Below are 21648 nucleotides of genomic sequence, written 5' to 3'. Positions count from 1 at the left end.
CCACCTCAGCCTGCAATTGGTTTAAACCATAGACATACCCACCTGACACTTAAAGAGACAAACATGTACTAATAAAAAAAAAGAACACTGGACTTTGTAAAATCACGTCTTTATTGTACAAATACCTCTCCACCCACAACCTCCCTCCCAAATATAATTTGCAATCATGTCCATTTTCTTAATAATCTTACAAAATGAGGATTGTATAACATACAAAGCCCTTCTTTACAAGCTCAGTCATCAATTAGTGTTAAACCCCCTTATAATACTGCCCTAAAGAGTCAATACAGGAACCAAATGCAAAGATAAAAGGACTGTAAAAAACTGTCGACATTGCTATACAAAGTTTCTGCAGAGCCACCTTAGATACATGAGCAGGAAAGAGTCCCAAGTGCTTCATTCAGTCACATTGTAGAAGATAAAAAAAAATTCCAACCAGTTTATATGGTGGCTTTTTCATGAAATGTCATTGTGGCTTGGCAAGAAGCCGCAAGTCCACGAGGTTCATCACTGTTTAACTCACTGACACATTACACACACTGTTTTTATGTAAGTGTGTGTCTGTCGTGATTGCAGTCAGATTATACAACCAGGGCAGCGATGAACACAGAATTATGGCAATGTTATAAAAAGTCTTAGCAGAGATTTCGGCACGAGGATGGACAGTCGGGAAAGTCTCCCAATGAAGCAATAAAACCATGTCCATGTGATATGAATAAAATGTGATAATTCATGTGATAAAAAGAAAATACTAAGGAAAATGATATAAAAAGCAAAATGTTCGAAATTCATAAAATATCATGTCACAGATAAACACTCAAAAATTGCACTGAAGCTGATGAAATGTAATTAAAGTTAAGCTGTATGGGATTTAATCACTGTAAATGGACTGTGATAATGACCATCAGTCCCCTGAGAGCTGCTCTATTAGTTTAATATATTATCTCTGTTAATAATTAATCGTTCCAATGCATAATTTACCAATTTACTACAAAAGAATACAATTTGGGGGTGAGTGGAGTGTGAAAGCTCCACATTAAACCACATAGAGGCCAAAAAAACATAATAGTACCATGAATGAAAACAAAAATATATGAAATGATGGCGGACGCTGAAAGCAAAAGAGAAAAAAAAAAATCAAGAACAAGTAGTGGTTAATGCAACTGGTTATCCTGGATTCCAGTTGACTTAAGTTCAATATTTAAGAGCTCACGTCTTCAAGCAAGTGTGCTTCGAGGCGTTTCAGAGTGAAGGCAGGCTATAGGTTCTCTCCAGGTTGGTACTGAGGCTCTGTGGAGGTGAAATAGTCCTCCAGGAAGGACTGCAGGTACTCGAAGGTGGGCCTCTCGTCGGGGTCCTTCTTCCAGCAGTGCTTCATCATCTCGTGCAGGGACTCGGGGCAGCCCTGGGGACATGGCATGCGGTAGCCGCGCTCCACCTGCTCCAGCACCTCGCGGTTCACCATGCCTGAGAGGGAGACGGGAGGTAGAAAGGACTGTCAGAGCTCTCTTTTCGGAGAGGGGTTTATCATTTCTTAGTATAAGGAATGTTAAAAAATGTGAAAAATGGACAGTGAAAGAATGATTTAAAAACAGCAGCTATTTAGCATTTTTCTTCTTGAGAAATGGTGATCAGATTTGTTCATTGAATTCTAAGTTAGAGGAAACCAGGAGACTGTTGGCTTAAATTATCATAGAGACTGAAACAGCTAGCCTGACTGTGACTGACCGTAACAAAACCCAACTGCTTCCCTAAAGCTCATTGTTGTTGTTTTGAATGTGCATACATACATTGGTGTATTGATGTCCTCATATAACAATACTGCAAGACATCTGAGTGTCTCCCAAAATGTCAAAATTGTACATAGAGTTACAAACACCAACACAGTTTTGTTGTTTTTGGCAAGATCTTTGGCACTAAGTAGTATTTGCAGAAGTGTTTTTGGATCTCACTTCTCAGAAAGCGTTTGTGGGGTTTTTGTGGGAATACCAAAGGTACCCAGTTTGTAAAAATACCAATATTACATACCTTCATCAGTCACTGAATAGACGTTTATTCAAATGAGAATTTAGAGATTATTTCTGTCTAAATCGATCAATATTTAAAAAATTGATTTCCGTAAGTACACTAATCAATTCATTGTGTCAGTGCTACATCTAATAGAAAGTGGAGCCGTGCAAAGGTGGTGCAGCAGACTGCAGGCACTGCTCCCCAGGGCAGTGTCAATCTGGCAGATGGTTATAAACAAGAGTGGTGTTCAATCTCCTGATCGTCCTCCACCAGATGGTCTCATCTAATCTGTGTGTGTGTTCCCCTGCAGAGGCATAAACAACCAGTGCAGACAATGTCAGACGGCGCCACTCCAGCCTCAGACATTAACCGACAGACTGAAGGCTGATATCCCCGCCCTCTGACGCTGCCCTGCGGATGTTTTCTTGTCCTGTGTGTGTATGAGCGTGTCGCTGTCACTTACCTGGGTAGGGCACTCTGCCTTTGGTGACGAGCTCGGTGAGAAGGATCCCAAAGGACCACACGTCTGACTTGATGGTGAAGCGGCCGTACAGCGCAGCCTCTGGGGCCGTCCATTTAATGGGGAATTTGGCTCCTGTGACGTGATGGAGAGGAGAGGGATGAGGTGATTCCACTAGAGGGCGTATGCCTCCATGTCTGGCTCTATTTTCAGTTATTAACAATGGCCATAGTGACCAACAATAGGCCTTTCTCACAGCAGAGAGACTTGTCATAGAAGGAAAAGCAGTGAGGCACAGGTGTTACTAATAACACTAACGAGGGCTTGAAATGAGAGCAGCTAAATGGAATTCAGCAGTAATTCATTTAAGTATTTACACCTGTGCTTTTCCTGATGGAACAAGTCAAATATTATCTCTTATAAAAGCAAATTAGATCATAAAGACCATATTATATTCAGTCCTCTATTTAGCTTGTAAATACAGAATCTCAAATTAGAATGTTCAAGGGATAGGTAAGACTATAAAGGATATATTTAAGGTGTGTTAATGTGTTTTATCCCTTAAATGGGCATTCAATATTTGGGAAAATTAATAGAAAAAGTCCTTAGATTTGGCTTTTGTTTGCCCCAAGTTCTTGGAAATGTATATTTGCCATTATTTAAAGGCAAAAGACGAGTAATGGAACATGTATGCGCAGCAGTAGATTCATAACATATTATATATCCCTTCCTCACGAGTAACAATTTGATATATTTACAAAGGTGTGGAAGAAAAATTGGATAAATGCAATAAATGGTTGAGTCTCTTATTTCCAGAAAACGTTTTTTAGCAAATGCTACCACAAGTCTTGCAGTAAACAGTTTTGATGTGTTCTACTGAAGATACAGTCCTTATGTAAATTCACCAACATGTGAGGATGAATCAAAGTAAAACTGGGATTGGAAGTTGCTACTGCTAAATATTTAAAATGGTACTTTTTCAAAGCTGTAGCACAAACAACATGACATTAATCCCCCCTGTTGAACATTCAGTTACATGCTGAACATCAGCAAGTAAACATAATTGTTAGCATTGAATCGCTGTCGTCTATTTTGCTACTTCCCCTGAGATGCTTGCATGGCTGTAGACTCAATAGGTATATTATGTTTTATGACAGCTCATCTGCTTTATATGATCCTTTATTGTCCATTAATACTTTTTATTTACTTTGATTGTTCCACTCTGTCATTTACTGTGGGTATAAACTGTGAATAACTGGCATTAATAAAACTAAAATGCTATCCGTTTTGGTTTTGGTTGTGTAATGGTTGAGAACTTCCTTTGTGCGATAAATCGAGCCTTCATTTTCTCAAGAGATCATACCCAATTGCATAATGAAAGCAAGGCTCATAGGGATTATTAGGGATAAGGGACCCTGATGTTTTCATTATTCTATAGCCATTACATAGTGCAATCCAAATGTACTTGATAATGAGAACTGAAAAACCTTTTAAAAAGCAGAAATAGCAGCGAGATGAATTCTCCCAGTGTGTGAAAAGCGCAACTAATCAGACGCAGCAGGAGCATCTGGTTTATCCTAATTCACCATGATAGGAGACAACAGGGGTTCACTTTGTCTCTATGTGTTTGTTTACCCACCTTGCCTGGCTGTGTACTCATTGTCCTCTATCAACCTGGCCAGACCAAAGTCAGCGATCTTGCACACCAGGTTGTCGGCCACCAGAATGTTAGCAGCGCGCAGGTCCCTGTGGATGTAGTTCATCCTCTCAATGAAAGCCATTCCATCAGCGATCTTTAAATAAATACAAAATTGAAAGTGTGTCATGATGGCTGTTATTGGTGAATTGTTTTTTTTAGCTCCCAAAACATCAAGCCCTGCTCTGTCAGGCATAAAGAGTCGGGATCTATTAATGAAAGAACAAAAGCAAACTGAGGAAGACATGTTTACCCGAGGCTGCTGCTCTTCAGAGGCTTAAAATAGTACGCTAAACTTAACATTCACTGACACAAATTTCGGAAACGAGAAACGAAAATGATATATCTCTCACCTGTGCAGCCATGTCCACCAACAAGGGGAGCTTCAGGAATTTACCGTCGCCCTCTTTGAGGTAGTCGAGAAAGCTTCCTATAAAAAAACAGCGACAGTGAGAAGTCGTAAATGCAGTACAGCCATGATATATACTAGGGATGTAACGATACCAAAAACTCACGGTATGATAATATCGCGATAACATGTCCACGGTACGGTATTTATCGCGATATTGAATAATAAAGGTAAAAAAAAGAAGTGAATTTATCTTTTTTCAATAAAAACATTTTTACTCGGAAAATGTTTCTTTATTACATAATAAATCTGATTTGTACAGCATTTTAGTAGGATAGCGGTATTTTAAAGTGTCAAAAACAAAGTGACAGTAACAGACTGGAACAAGAAAACCAGTGTTTTTGTACCTACTAGTACTACCAAACAAAGTAGGCATTTTCTTTGTGCCACTGCATCTCACAAATAAACAAGGACATTTAATAATCAGACCCTGCAATAAAATAAATCAAGTTTCACTTTAGTTTTTCAAGTAACTCAACTCAAACTCACTAGTCACTCGCTCAGCATCATCAGACAGGTTTTTAGGAATATGAGAATGTCCACATTTCCAGGTATTTATAAGCTGGGATGTTTGGGCATTTACAATATTCCTGCTCTGGAAAAAACTCTCTCGCTTGGTACTGATGTTGCTGGGACAACCGAATATTTTATTTAACAGTGACGGAAAAAAAATGTGAAAGCAGTCTGTCATTTTGACAGATTAGAACAAACTCGGAACAGCGCCAACGTTTCCCCGCAGCGAGGCTCCGGTGTTATGCCGTGTTATGCATGCCCTACAAAAGGAAATGATATCGTTTCCAAACCGTACTTTGCCGTACAGATCAACACATGTCTGGGAGGTTTTGCTTTACGCTGTGCGCGCTCCCGCGAGGTGCATGCACACACGGCATAACACCGCCCCCCCCCCCGTTGACAGTTCACGAGCGTGCTCTCCTGTGAACTGTTCAGACCCAACGGGTAATAAGAGATTATGACGGATATTTTACGATCCTGTCTGTCAAAATGACGGACAGCGAAAAGGTCTAACGCCACCTCAGTGGGACGGAGAGATATGCTTTGGCCATGTGCAGTGGGTCAAACTGTGCATTGTCTCTCCACCACTTCAAAAGGCTTATTGACATGGCGAGATATAAATATACTGTTGGTACTTGTCAATGTCTCTAGGTGTGTACATGTAGCCCTGTAAATACGATGTCCTTTTGTGTTCTGTTGTTTTATGTTCATGTTGTAACCTACTTGCTGCCATGTTGGACAGGTCTCTCTTGAAAAAGAGATCGATGATCTCAATGGGACCACCTGGTTAAATAAAGGTTTAAAACAAAAAAAAGTGTTATTAATAAATAAAAAAAATTGAAAAATCGCGGAAGATTTCGTCAGTCTCACGATGGTATTGGGACGTTTATTTACCGCGATATTCGGTATATCGTTACATCCCTAATATATACTGTAGGAGCAATAAAAGGCCCGCAATACCAGTTGCATAACATTGTGCTGCTGTGGGGAATATTCGTATTTAAATTCATTCCTAGATCCTGGTTAGGATTTAAAGTGAATATCTAAGTAAGCATGCATTAAGGAAACTGTGAAAAATACTACAGCTCAGATCAAACCAAAGAGTATATCAACAAACTGTAGGCATTTAGACATGCATGCAGACAGAAAGGCATGTCAAAGAGTGAACAGTTACACACACATTAATCTAAAACAAACTAAATAATCCCACTGAACTACTGCAGCTTTCAATTAAACATCCTAGTTGCAGGCCTCAGGGAACCACAAGGGACCTTCAAGGACTTTCAATCTGTGCAGCACATTAATTAAGACATCCATAAAATCTACATTTTTCCTTGAAGGAAATCTCCATGTTTAAATCTGACTTGTGTTAAACCAAGGCTGTGTGATCAGTTGTGTGCCTGAAAAGTCTCTAGGCTAAGATGATGTTTTGCTTTTCTGTAAAAATAGATCGAATCAGTGTCATGTAACAGGAAACAGCTGAGTCTTGTTATTCCCCAGGGTTGAGAGTTCTGAGAAATTCAATTGAATTGCTAATCATAAATTCCAGTCAGCAGCTTATAAAATCAGGTTTATATTAGATGTACCTTTGGCCATGTACTCTGTGACGATGTAGATGGGTTCCTCGGACACCACGGCATACAGAGGCACCAGTTTGTCGTGCCGGAGCTTCTTCATGATCTGAGCCTCTTGGAGGAAGGCCTCAGGTGACATTGTGCCCGGCTTCAGCGTCTTTATGGCCACCTTAGTGGTGCCGTTCCACGTGCCTGGAAGACAAAGATAGGGGAGAGAACGCCCACAGGTCGCAGGGGTAATCAGTGTTGTTAATGGGCTTGGAGCGAGATGTATCATTAATTAGGTCTTGTAATTGCTCAGACATGTGCTGTCATGCATGCACTCCCCGACGAAATGGGATGCCTGGGATGAGCTGAGTTACAACAAAAAAAGGAAGGTAGAAATAAGATTGGCTGGAGCTGAGTGAGATGATCTCTGGAGATAAAGAGAATTCAACAAACAGAGGAAGCAACTGCAGGAAGTGAATTATTCCCAGGAATGGACAAAAATAGACTCAATAAATACAGGCATCGGAGGGTTTGTGTGTGGGATTTATGCACATCATCTTTGCACTTCCTACATTACACCATTGTTGTTGTTAAAATATAAATATATAATGTTGTTATAACATTTAACAAGGTCGATTACCAGCTGCTACTTGTTTTTAAATGGCTTTATACTGTAACAACCACATGCAATAAATACCGTTAATATTTATTACTTTTACCTGGCTGCTACGCAATTACTTTTATTTGTGTCAGTTACTCAGTGGTTGAATGTGCTAAAGTACATCTACTTAAGTACTTTAGGACACATTTCAGGTACATCTACCTGAGTATATTAATTGTATGCTAATTCCCATTTATACTTCGCAATATGGTACTTTTTAACTTCATTTATATCAAATGTTTTAGTTACTCGCCATTTTATAGATTCAGATCATTAGCGAATTAACCATATTCATTAACTAATACAAAAGATTGACATCATTTTAGGTTAAGATATCCAGCAGATGTGATAGACATCATCAAATAATATCATAATGAAGAAATTCAACTTATATATAATTCTGAAATGGGCTATTACACACAATAACTACTCTTACTTCCGTTACTTAAATATATTTTGATTACTTTTGTACTTTTACTTAAGTAAGAATTTCAATACAGTACTTCTTACTTGTAACAGAGTAATTTTACAACTTGCTATTGCCAATTTGACTTAACTGAGTAATCTTTCCACCAATGCACTTACTTTAATAATTACATGTTTCTACCTTGGATGTGTACGTATTTGATTCTTATTTTATCAACGAGTGCTTGCTTCTTTATTTAATATCTTGGTTTACTCACTGATTTTGATTCTTATGTATCTGGGCTGCCTTGGAATTTCAACATGTAGGTAGTTACGATTAAAAAAACTGCATGAGGCAATAAAGCATTCTCTGAACGTGTTCCTGCGTGTCTCGTCTGCGTTGCTCTTACCCATCCAGACCTCTCCGAAGCAGCCCTGGCCCAGCTTGAGCTCCAGTCTCAGGGAGTCCCGGGGGATCTCCCAGGCATCTTTAGCCAGCCCCTGGGTCTGAGGCTTGACTGTCGGGCAGACCGCGGTCAGCCTGTGGCAAAGCCCGTCAGCGTGCTCTGTGAAGATTACAACGCTACATTACACCCAGCAGCGACACACACAGATACACACACCCACATGAACCAGCAGGGTACAGCGTTTTAAAGGCAATCTGTTTCATGCATCGATTCATTCCATTTTATGTGGATGAATACATGTTCTTACACTTACTTTGATGAAATATAAATGAGGGGATTTTTACAACACTGATACCCTCTCCAGAGTCAGACGAGAAATGAATAGGGTAAATAGAGATTTAACCTCAACTCTCCTCATGCAAGGTTTAAAATCCTAACTGCTCCAATAATAGTTATTGTTACACCAGTGCAAGCTACATACCTGTGTAGTGCTTGACAAGCTTCTGTAGTGTGTCAAACTGTGCCCGGGTAGTGATGTAGTATCCTCCGCTGTCAAGCTTGCGGATCTTGTAGTGTTTAACATTGTCCCCTTTGGTTTCATCCCAGTCTCGTATGGAGAGAGAATAAGCACCTAGAGGAGACGAGGGAAATGTCCTTCAACATTCAAAACAAAAGTGTCAAGTGTGGTTACTATAAAATATAGCATTTTTTAATTAAGCCTTCTCCAGATCCATATATTAACTTTACAGGTGCTGAATAAAGAAACACCCTTAAGGTAGAGCTCAGAACACATTGCACTCATGGTGCAATGTCTGAGAATAATACATTTAGATTGAATTTTTACTCTTGTAAATAAAATGTATTGGAAGCTAACAGAACAGGTTTTCTGTACACTTAATGCTGCTTGTTGGTTATTTACTCTTGTCTATCTAGCACAAATATCAGTACTAGCATCATATTAGCATTTTCGTTTAGCATGTTAGCATGCTAACATTAGCTTTAAGCAAAGTCAGCATTCAAAACCTTCACAAAGCAGCTTGCATTGCTTTAGACCCTTGTTTTTGTGTCTTCTTTGTTCCTTTTAACTCCCATATATTCTGTCTTTGTTTTCATGAAAAGTGCTACACAAAACAAAGTTTGCTTGCTTGTCAGACAACATTTTACAAAACGTGATATCAGCTGACGTTGGAAGTCGGTCAGAAGAGCTTTGTTTTTGCATTTAGGAAAGGGGTAAATGTATCATCATGTTCATATTTAGCACAATTTGTAGTAACACAGTATATGACTGGATGCTTCATACTAACTTTTTTCCCCTTTTAATCAAAGAACCAGACATTTTCTGATGCAGTTAGATGAAGAAGAATTGGAGGGATGAAACCCCTCTTTAAATGGTCACACATGTGACATTTGGCCTCTGCTTTTAACCCATCCTAGTACCAGGAGTCTAGTACTAGGAGCAGTGGGCAGCTATTGTACAGCGCCCGGGGAGCAATGGGAGTGGGGGGGGAAGGGGGTTGTCCGGTGCCTTGCTCAAGGGCACCACGGCAGGGCCAAGGAGGTGAACTGGGAACCTTTCCAAGTAGCAGTCCACACTCCATATTTAGGTCTGTTCGGGGACTTGAACCGGCGACCCTACGGCTCGCAGTCCAAGCCCCTACTGACTGAGCCACTGCCGGACTGTAGCGATGATTAAAACAGGAGTGTTTTGTGTCCATTCCAGCTTAAAGTACTCCTACTTCACACAAGCTCCATTTCTCCAAGCAATTTCCACAATACTTAACAAAGAAGCTATCTTAACCTTTAGTAGTTTCACTTTCTCGTGCCAGGAAAGTTCCTCGTTGGTTTCCCGTATTCAGCAGCAACCTCTCAGCATCTTTGCGTCCCATTTTACCAAAGTACCACCTGTCAAGCGAAAGAAAATACTTTAAATAGCAGCCAAACCCACGGTTTAAGTGGTGACTGAGGATCTGAAGGTTGAACATCACATATATCTGTGTGCTTATTGTAAGCCACGTGAGATGGGATCATGCTAGTGTTATTAGCCTCCATGTGCAGTCCCTGTAGACGGGGTAATGAGGTTATAACAAGGCCTTACTCTTCAGCCTGGATGGAGTCAGCAGGGGCCACATAATTGCTGGGGATGTAGCCATTTCTCCCGGTATTGATGGAGCGAGCCTCCCACCAGTCTCCCTCTCTGCAGGAGGAAAAGGACACAGGAGAGATGAGACAAATTACTTTACATCCTGCTATGATTGATACTCTTGATGAAAAGTGGTTAATAAGGGATAATAATTAATAATTTGGTCTGAAAATTATCCTCACTTTAGGCAGCAGGGTTGCTTATGGTAACAACTAAAAAAGGTACAAAGCTTTTTATGTAATTTGTTCTGCATTCATTTAATTCTGCCGAGTCAAATTTGGAGCTGTCTTTGAAGTATGAGGTAGGACTGAAAGCATCGTCACAATGGGGATTGAATGACTCTAATCTAATTTACATTACAATGCTCTAACCTCAGGCGATGTTTCTGCCGCAGCATGGATCAAATAAAAGATCCACAGCGCTGTGCAGAAAGCTAGCAACAGGAAACAAGTTGCAATCAAACGCATTCATGAATACGGAACAGGTGCAGTTTGGGGATTACTGCTGGAAAAATAGACTTTTCATCCCAATATAACAGCTGCGGTACTTTCAAGGAAACATATTTAAAGTAGAAGGGCACCTGCAAACCTTCGCAGAGGCCTTCGCTATCCTACAACGTAAATCAAAGAGGAAAATAAATGTTGTGTATCAACCTCATCTGCTTCACAATGTAATGGGTTCTTCCCCGCATGTGCTTCATCCTTTCCAACAAGGTTCATAAAATGGAGTTTTTTTTAAATTCTGCTGACAATCAGACTCTAGAAACTGCACAGAAGCTTACGTATTGTTGATGATCTGGAATCGGTCTCCTTTTTTAAATGAAAGATCATCAGATGTCCTAGCTTCATAGTCATACAAGGCCACAAAGAATGTAACACCACCTGAAATAAAACACAAAACAGACCAACATGTATTGACTGTAAACACACATAATAGCAGAGGACAGAGTTAGTATGAAGCTTGAGAGGAACTGCACGTAGGAAACAGAAGTGTTTGTTTGTGTGGGTGACTGTTTAAAGGGCAATCAAGGAAGCTAAATTCGTCTCGCCAAGGTCTGAGAGCTCATACTGTATTGATTTCCCTCGCTCTATAATAATATTGTATTTTTCCTGCATGGAAATATGACTGTGACTGAACTCAAGTCACAAGCCACAGGAGAGCCAGTATATTAAACAGGTTTTTAATAGAAACATCTGTCTAACAGTCATAAGCTAGATTCCATTAGCAGTATTAAATGTGTAATAGTCAGAAGACATAGTTCTGTAAATTATGGTATGCGTAAACTCATCTCTCCCTCCCATAGTGAACCTGTAAAACCTATACAGCCACACCCCCACACAGATGACATTCATATCCCCACCGCGGATAACAATGCTGTCAACAATAATCCCATTATCTCTGCAGAAAGCTAACACCACAGCATGAGCCACCTTCGCCCCTCTCTGAGAGCAGATAATCCAGCGTGGCGGAGGATTACAACCCAAATCCCGCCGAAACATCTCTTTGCGCTTTGCATCGCTGTAAGCTGCTCAGACACATTTAGGGTGATCAGGGGTGATAACAGGGTCCGTGTCAAATCTAACAAGGAAAAGCTAGTTAAAACAACAATGGCTGGGGCATTAGCCGTGACACCGACATGTCGGATCAGCATACTGACCACTTTAAGCTCAGGGTTAAGTATGTTTGTATGTTTTAACCCATTTACTGTAATCAAAATGATTACTTCATTAGTACACATTAGTGTTTTATTATCTCAGTTAACATTATGTCTGTGTTTTCTTTTGTAAATGCGGATTAGCCAGAAGAGTCTGACAATAAGCTTTCAAATCAAGACACCATTTTTTTTGCAGCTGGTTGATCATAACCCAAGGTTTTGGACAGAATCATTGTGTTAGATCAGGGGATTTCAAATGTGGAGCCCTCAGGGAAAGACTGGAAAGAGCAAAGGTATTTCATCACAAGGCACTCAATAATCAAAGATAGCCATACTGCTGTTGGACATAACAATAGACTACACCAAATACTTTAAAAAGATGATGTCCTAAAGCATTTACTTAATTCTATCTCTGGAAAAGTATGTACAAATATAACATTCACCAAAACTACTGTACCTCTGAACTATCTTTTTAACCAAATCACACTTTTAACTAATGTTATTTTCCTTTACTTCCATTCACTAAACCACCATTGAAATAGTTTGGAAAATCCCTGTGGAAAACATCCTCACACTTTGAAAACCTCTCTGCATGACAGAAAGCAGAAATGTCATCCAGCTCTAAAGCCGAAGCATTTATGAAAAGGATGAAAAACAAGATGGATTACACATCTGTAGCAACTCAAGTCTCTAAAATATGATTCATAATAATATACATAAAAAACATGGCATTACAGATTGACTACCATATGGTATTATGGAAATACCACAGCAGAAAGCTGATTGAGGAATGCAAAGATTATGAGAAGATAAGAAAAATAGATTCAAAACCTGATGGTAAGATTTACAGGAAATACGGTCAGCAAGAAAGGGGCTACAAAATCATGTATGCATAAGTGTGTCATTCAGCTCTCCATTAAGTGCATTATCAGCATTGTATGACCCTACTCACTTGAGACGGCGCCGGAGAACGAGTTGGACGCAGGGCCGGTGAAGGACGCCCCTCCAAAGGGAGTCATGGCAGACGAGCCTCCAAACGGCATGAGGGTGTGGTTGAAATTCCCAGTCCCAGAGCCTGAGGAGGGGGCTTGGTTCTGCTGCAGCTGGGTGGGGTCCGGTCCGTAGTGACCCACGTGAGGTGTGGTGATGGTGGAGTTGGGGTCTGACGCTGCGGAACTATCTGGCCGATACTTCATGGTAGGACCTTTGTCCTCTTTGCTCTTAATGCAGCCCATCGTCTCGCCCTGCCTGGACAGACACAACACAAAGTCCTCTATTTAATTCCAGCAGATTGAAGAACATCACATTATCTCACTGTTGATACATATGAAATGACGGGCCAAGGGAGGAGAGGGATGACATATTGCAACATAAGGTGCTTGCATGCGTTATGAAACAAAAATCAAACGACCTGATATTTTTCTGTGAATGATTTTGTTGTTGTGACGTGCTCGGACCGTAAGCCATGTGGTAACTGGGACATATGGGTTAAAGACAAATCCGCTTTCAACCACGCACCACTCCAACGTGTAGAGCACGCATGTTTAGGGTATGACAACCGCAAAGCAGAGGGATGAAAAGGCGATTATCATTCTATATTGTTTTGATCTATTACATGACATTGTTGTTACATAAAGAGATCACTTGTTATTTACATACAAGTGACAGATTAAAGCAAACGTAAAGCCTTTGTGTCTTGAAATATAGAACATTCTCTGTAATATTAAAGCTGTATTTTACATTGATGCCTTGTTGTGATTCAAATTGTCCCTCAGGGGCCCACAAGGAATTGCTAAAAAAGCTTACTGCGAACAAAACAAGGGGCCCAAGGGTTCAAGGCCAGAACACTTTGACTTTCATATTTGTTGGTTGTAAAGTCTATCCAATGACATGCAAAATAACCATAAAGATAATCAAAATGACTGCATGAGAACACACAATGACTACAAAGGTGAAAAGAATGTCCTTGACTTGACTGAAAAAAAGAAAAGTTACCACAAAGAGATGTAAAATGACTAGAAAGAGATCAACACAACTAAAAAGAAACGCAAAATGAATCCATGCAGATGCAAACCAACCACAATGACCCGAGATATATCAAAGAGATATAAACAAATCTAAAAAAATAACACTCCAAGCAACATCTCTGAGTCGATTTTGTGTCTGCGGTTTGTGGTTCACCAGCAAAGAAATACAGAAACAGTCTGGGTGTCTTGCTCCTGTGTCGAACAATGGGGTGCCTTTTACACCTATGACCTATGAACCCAGGGGCCCATTGATGCTGACCATGCTACACGATTTAAACATCCGTGTGCCTCCATCTGCGTGATTGTCATTCCTCCTTCTAACGTAATTTGTCCGGAGTCCCACTGAGGCATTCTTTTGTGAGGTGAAGGCTCGGAAAATGTGGATGCAATCAGACACGCTCGTAAAGAAGTCTATGTCGAGGGAGATCAGAACATTTTCATTCTCCAAGAACAACAGCTGCGCGAGGAGTTGGACACATAACAGGACAGTAAAACAATAGACGATTGAATGGAAATTCGATCTTTTGTACAGTGATGTTGGGCGTGAAAGCAGACAAAACAGACAAGGTACTGAACAGCCTTGTGGCACAGTTGTAGGCAGGAGTGACAAGATAACAGGCTAACAATCATGGGTCTGTGAAATGGAATAGGATCAACTGATGCACCTTTCACTGATTTTGGAACAGTGGCCTTGATGTTTGGTGCTGGGAGGGATTTTATTCCCATCGGAAAAGAAGGAGGGGCGCATTCGAGAGTTCATGGAGTTCTCCAGATGAACTGTCAAAGAAATCAACGAAATGGGGACAAACCACAAAAGACGTCTAAGATTATATTTGCTCAAATAAAAAAAGTACAAAACCGTTGAAATATTAGGTTTCGGCTCGTGCTGAGCACACGCCATTTTATGCGTGGTCAGTCACTTATCAAAAGAAAACAGATTTCTTAAAAATGTCTTCCAAAAAGGCTAATAAATCTAAGCTCAGATGTTAGATCTCGAGCCAATGAGAATGTTGGCATGGAAAACAGACGTTGCATTTTCAAGCCAACATTTCCGTTAACCTCCAGACAAAACCAGTGTCATGGAAAGCAGAGAGCTTCACTCAGTAGCTCATTCAACTACTGTGGGCTTGTGTTTCATCATCAGACGGACGAGAGTCTGGCTCGTTGGGTTAGCAGTGAACTAACCACGCTTTGAAACACTGGACAGAGTCCCAGAAATATTTGCAATATAAAGATGGAATGATGTCCCGGCCAAAAATGAGACATGAACCGACCACAATTAAAAATCGTCGAATACTGAGCTGAAAGTAAGGAGCCTTAAAGACAATACAACCCTTGTGGACATCACACATACATTGTAATTTAGGATTATACAGTAGATGTGACGGTAACAGAGGATTTGAAGGAATCATACACATATACTGCTATACAAGCACCTCTCCAAGCACCAGTCCACACTTCCTATATTTTGATCTGTTCGGGAAATAGCCACCCTCCAGGTCCCCAAATCCTGACGCCCATGGCTTAGTATATGAAAATGGCTAAATACTGATGAAAATAAAATAAAAATCAACACTTATAGTCTTATACTGTATAAAAATACAAATAATTTGCAGGGTGGGGCTGTTTTTGCTGTGGCAATGTCTGTCTGTTGGTTTGTAGGCTACTCCTGCACACCACCTAACTGAAATATCTTAACAGCTATATGTTCTACAAATATGAAAGAATCCTATACATTATAAATGCTAATCACTATGTTAATACCCTTACACTTGTGCCATTACCAGGTCACGATTTGAATTTGTCAAACACTCTGGTTTATGACCAAATAGGCTACCTGGAGAATTTGGGTAAAGGCTTATTAGCAAATGTTAGCGTCGGCATCCTGTTAGCATAGTGATGCTAGTATTTAGCTCAAATCACCACAGTGCCTAAATACAGCCACAATGCACAAGCTGTCCTCTTTTTGTCATCAAAGACAGAACACTTTGAGTTATTTGGCTTCGGTACAGTGTAAATAAGGAAGGAATTATAAAGCAACAAATGATGTTAGCAAAAGTGTTAGCTGCTAACAGAAGAACTAAACTGTATCTATGGAACCCTTTCACGGAGCATTTTCTGCATTATGTTTTTAGTTTTAAGCAGCATTAAAAATGATAGAAATCCCCAACAGAGGTAGAGCGCTGCTAGCTTATCTGTCAGCAGACAGGGTGTGTACTAACACACATGTTCCGTCTTCATGTGATATGAACTGCACTACAAGATAAAATGATATCTACTGGAGGAGTGCACATAAAAACACAATATCCGAGCCAGACCATTCCCTCAGAATCCAGGGTGATAAGCACTGCAAAGCAACAGAGTGATATAACATTCCCATCAGTGGCTGTGTGGGCATAAAGAAAATGGTTTAGATTGAGTCCAGGAGAGAAACTGAGGAGGGGAACAGCAGGTTGGTTGGATGAGGGAGGGGGGGGGGAAACCAGGCAGACAGTGCCAGCTCTACCAGCTTGAACTAGGAGGATTATGAGGATGGAGGATTTACCCTAAGAGGATAATAACAGAAAACAACCAAACCACCAGGGCCTGGAGCTGAAACAGAGCCCACCCCAGACTCTATCCTGCACATGGTCATTTAGGCCTTTGATAAATCACGTAATGACACCCTCGAGTTTGTCACACCAAAGTCAGAATACACACGTGACGACGTGAAAAAGAATGCAACACACATATCGTAACTTGGATAGCATGTAAGGTCAATAAAGCTAGAAGCGCTATTGAAAGGTGTCAGCAATGTATCACACTCAGTCTTTTAAATAAGGGAAGTCCAAAACAAGTCTGAATGTCAAACATCACTGACTTTTAGATCCAAGTGTATACACTGAAAAGCTGATTCTTGAACAGCAGAGCCATTTACTAACAAACCAGAGGGAAATCTGCCTTGCTGCTAAATATAGTAACGTATTCTTAATGCTGACAACATCCCACTGCCCCCAGGATGATAACATGACCTACAACAGCACATCGCATGAGCTGAGAAGAGAAGACTTTCAGTTGCACCAGTTAGAGCCACGCAGAAACGATAAGAGAGGAAGGTGAAGAGTTTAAATGAGGATGTTTACATGTCATAATAGAATATGCTGTACAGAGGCTACTTCCTCTATCTGGTTGGAAATGTGAAGTTCAATCGAAGCACTGATTTGAAACGGACTGTTCCAAATGATCCGCTAAATCTCAGCCGACCACTTTGAAATCTTGATAACAAAGATGTGTATTCAACGGCACAGAAGTCTTTTCTTTCGAGAAAAGAAAAAAAGAAAACACAGTGTCGACCTTGGTAGAGAAACAGTTTTTTGGGCCACAGGCTACAGATATCTTTGTTTAATAACTGAGATTGTCAGCTACTGTAGAACTGATATCTGCTGAGTCAAGCAAACAACAGTCCAAAGCCTAAATATATTCAGTATAAATATCATTGGTGACAAAGAAATAGCCTTGAGCGACTTATGGTTGCATCTTTGGACCCTTCTGAAATAAGTTTGTTCAACCCACTTGCTGCTATGTATTAAAAACCTTCCAATGCAGCCAATTCATCCAAAACACATGTCTTGCAAGAACATTAAAACAACTAAATGTGTCCATATGTTCCCCTCCATGAACTTCAGAAGCTCTGTTGACCTGTAACCTCTCTTGTCTCTGCTTGTATCCACCTAGAACACACACACGCCTAACTGTACATACTTCCCTGTTACAGTGATACGCTTAAACCTGCAGTCCTCTTATCACAAACCCTGCTTGCGGTTTCCTCCTCCTCTCCGATCCAAGTGTGAGAATTCCACCCAGGCTTCACAAAAAGCTGATAAGACAGAGACTCACTCGCTGATAGCTGGAACGATGAGGAAGGTTGGTAGCTTGCAGGTCGTGGTTCAGAATGTTAAAGAAGGCTGCAGAGATGAAGTCTCGCTGAGTAAGCTGCGCAGGGTCATCTACAGTATATACGAGCAGTCAGAAACTAAGAGACGCCTATAGATTGAATTTCAACAACAGAGAGCTTTGTGTTATCAAATCGGAACGTAATCAGAAGAAAAGGTGCATTTGTAATCTTTCTTTCAGGCACTACACATGTACTAAACCCTGACTTTAGAATAGCTTCTTTGCATCTCAGTTTGCCTAAACAGCCTCCCCTGGGGTTTAAGTTATCTAGACTCTGATGAAGTTGACATTTGGCCAGATGAAAGTCAAGTAGTGGAGCTAAAGGACATGAAGGTGGAGTTCCTTCATCCATCAGCCAGCAGCAGTGAAACCCTGCCCAGCATCCCCTCGGACAGCTGTTCGTGGGGAGGGTCTCTGGAGCTTTACTGGCCTTCAGATCGGCAACATATGCTGCCTGCCACCATTGATCACATTCCTCTGATGCCGAAGGGTTAAAACTGTGGCTGCAGAAGAGTCATGTGATGGTCCGATGTGAAGCCTCAGAGTTTTTAAACAAACACCATAAAATTATTCAAACTGGGCGTAGTGTTCTTTTGCACACAAGTAAAATGACACTAGTGCCTCGGGAAAGAAAAACTAAATATGAAAAACAATGGAAATGAATGGAAGGACTTAAGAGTGCTTGACTATTGACAGATGTCTTTAGCACCAAGATATCAGTCCTGGGTGAAAATATGTCACTAATTTGACAAACAGTACTCATTACTCAGTGGTCATAGACACGCTTTGTGTTGAGCTCATGTGAGTAACTGTGCTGCCACAGAACAGAGATCACACATTTTCTAGAATAAACAGGTCTAATGGGAGGGACTACCTGGCACCTGAGCTATTTTGGGACTCTCAGTGTGTACGACCATCTATTTACAGCACGTAACAGAGCTGGGTGTTTGAATTGTCAACATGTAATAAACTGGAAGAGGCTGTTGTCTCTGGAAAAATACAACCAACCCTCACTATTAAATATTGACAAGATTCTCTTAAGAACATCATGTTTTACAAGAACAAGGCAAGCTCTTGCACATTTCTGACAACAATTACTCAGTAACTTCTCTAAAGCTAGACAATAATCATTTAGGGAGAGAAATCAGCTGCTGATACAGATTAAATGGCAAACAGATCCCATTCACCGGATTCAAAATAGTTTAATACTGACCTTATTAAGGGTTTCAGGGATCTGCAATTACGTAAATAGTTTTTTTTGGTCAATGTCATTTTAAAAAGCTCAATGTTTAGCTACCTCATGTTACATTAAATGACAATAATATCAACATGATTTTAAATGTGTGAATAAAAGAGTCCTATCAGATTAATACTTGGTATTTGTGGATATCTTGAGTTCATTTTTAAGAGTGTGTATCAAGAGAGAGAGGTTTGCTATCAGCAAGACATCCTGAGGTGAGTTTTCCCATAAACAAACCTTCAGTAAAAAAGAAAAACATTAAGTATAAAAACAGGAATTTCAATCTGCCTGAGCAAGTACTCATACAGAGGTCCTATAGGTCAACCAAATCAGTCTATTCAATTTCCAATGGTTCCCCAGCACATATTCATAACACAAATCTTAGAAATCAGAGTCTTCCCCTTTACCTTCCTTCACTCCCAAGTGCACCAGTCCTTATATGGATTGCAGTGATTCAGTCACAGTTGTGCAGAGCTGTTCAGAATAAGCTGTATCCTGACATGTTCTCCAGTCATCTCAAGCATTTGAGTGTCACCATTCCCAAAAGTCCTTGCCCTCAGAGTGGAAGTGGAAGTGGAAGTAGAAGAAGATCATCATAAAGCCATATCAGGAAGTTTGACTGACAGCATCATCCATAAATTGGAGTGAACTTCTTCTTCCTCCTTAACCTGCTTATCATTAAACAATAATCTATGGGTTAGATATTTGAAATGAGATGGCATTTTTGCTGGAGCTAATTTGACTTTAAATGAATACAATAAGTGGGAAACAGATGCCAAGTGAGAGAATAGTCTACAGAGTTGTATCTTTATATATATATATATATATATATATATATATCTATTATCCATATATTTCACTTTTCAGTTATTTTTAAAAATTTATATTTCATGATTTCTACAACTATTTTCCCAATTATGTGCTATGCCTTTGTTTTAACATGCTGCTGTAAGGAAATCATTTCCCAATGATCTTATCTTTACATTTATATATAAGAAAATACAGATTTATTTTGGGGAGGTTAACCCTTTATTTTATTAGCATATTAAATGTGATAGGTCTGTTGAATTATTTATTATAGTGTGAAATATCTGTGCTATTCTGACCTTGTCCTACTTTAAAGTCTGCTATCCGATATGGTCGCATGAATATTCCTGAGGGACTTTAAGCACATGCTGCATCTTCACTGGTATTTTTATAACCTCTGATCTGATTAATAATAAATGACTCTCGGTTTGCAGGGAGGAATACAGTCTATAATACACCATACAGCCAGGTAGGCTATATGTGTGTGTGATTATCATAAGACACATTCATTCCTTTGTTGATGACAGGTCAGACAGGCGAGCAGCTGGCCCATCCTTACCTTATCCTGCTTACACTTTACTACGGGTTTTTACCTTCACAAATCCACGTTCTTCTTCTTGTCTTTTCTCCTGTTTTCCCCTTCTCCTCCCGATCAGATCCGGGACAAAAAAAAAATCCGAGTTATTCCAAATGGGACCGACCCTTCCTCATCCTCACTTCATGCCTCCAGCAGAGAGGTCAGACTTAACGCTGAAGTGAAATCTGTGAGGATCCTCTGTCATTGTCATCACAGAGGATTAATCCAGCTGCAGCATTTACAAAAAAAAAAGTGAGATCCTGAAGTGTCCCAGCTCTTTGTAGCCTCTACTTCCTTACTACTAAACTTGCATCAACCCCCACACAACAACATGGCCGACCCTGCCTGCGGGATTGGAGAGGCACACAGCTGGGAGATCGGTCCGGTACAGCTGCTCCCAGATCAGCAGGGAGAGGAGGCGATCACACGGAAGAGAAGAGGCCGAATAAAGAACTATTAAAGACAGATAATGTGAGGGACGAGAGGGCAGAGGAGCTGCAGAGTGGAGGATCAGGAAGGCTGGAAAAAGGGAGGACTCGCAGCGCCTCAATCTGTTCCATTCTCTGTCTCATGCACGGATCGATGGCGACCTCTGCTGGTGGACTGGTGTTACTGCAGCCACACATCTGCAGATCAGATTTATTGACCATGAGGAACTAAACATTTGTTTTAGTACTTACTTTTTTGGTTGAATTTTAGTGAGCCTGTTTTATGTTTATATTTAATGTATTTTTTCTTATTCTTTTTTATTTTATTGCTCAACTTTAATTGTATTCTTTATTTATTATGGTAGTATTTCTGAAATATGAACTTGAGACAATATGATGAATACAATATCCTTTTTGTTTGTACTTTTATTTTATTTTCCAATAGAACAAATGTCAAATGCACTATTGTCCAAACATGTGAACACACAAGGAATTGTCATCTTGTTTTAAATGAATCTTATTTGACTTACACATAAAACAATTGACAGGAAATAGATATAAACATACAGCCAAAACAAAGACAACGAGTGGCCAAAATCTGTTCAGCTCATTTTCAGACAGGTTGTTATATAGATAAGATGGATCAGGCCAAAAAGAGAGAGAATCTTTTATCCTGAAACTTTCCAAATCTCTTGTAATGTATGTATAAAAGACATGAA

General features: G+C 40.1%; 1 protein-coding gene across 1 annotated transcript; it reads right to left on the bottom strand.

The window, feature by feature from the left end:
- Positions 1–102: 102 nt before the first annotated feature.
- Positions 103–21142, bottom strand: LOC117465554 (tyrosine-protein kinase yes-like). Its single transcript, XM_034108433.2, has 12 exons — positions 20518–21142; positions 12870–13165; positions 11045–11144; positions 10219–10317; positions 9922–10025; positions 8605–8754; positions 8127–8282; positions 6675–6854; positions 4520–4596; positions 4110–4263; positions 2474–2605; positions 103–1467 (listed from the first exon to the last, which is right to left on the bottom strand). Exons 2-12 carry the CDS (start codon positions 13150–13152, stop codon positions 1259–1261), a joined length of 1644 nt encoding a protein of 547 aa, XP_033964324.1. The 5' UTR covers positions 13153–13165; positions 20518–21142; the 3' UTR covers positions 103–1258.
- Between the last annotated feature and the right edge of the window lie 506 nt (positions 21143–21648).

The sequence above is a fragment of the Pseudochaenichthys georgianus genome, chromosome 20, assembly GCF_902827115.2.
Source record: "Pseudochaenichthys georgianus chromosome 20, fPseGeo1.2, whole genome shotgun sequence".
NCBI lineage: Eukaryota > Metazoa > Chordata > Actinopteri > Perciformes > Channichthyidae > Pseudochaenichthys > Pseudochaenichthys georgianus.
Note: the sequence above shows the minus strand (reverse complement) of the source record. Positions and strands in the feature narration are given on the sequence as shown.

Excerpts from the sequence above, each read along its gene's own strand:
- LOC117465554 (XM_034108433.2), bottom strand. The coding sequence starts at position 13,152 with ATGGGCTGCATTAAGAGCAAAGAGGACAAAGGTCCTACCATGAAGTAT. Across the intron at positions 10,026-10,218 it reads GACTCCATCCAGGCTGAAGA|GTGGTACTTTGGTAAAATGG; the intron begins GTAAGGCCTTGT and ends TTCGCTTGACAG. Across the intron at positions 1,468-2,473 it reads AGGCAGAGTGCCCTACCCAG|GCATGGTGAACCGCGAGGTG; the intron begins GTAAGTGACAGC and ends TCTCCCTCTCAG.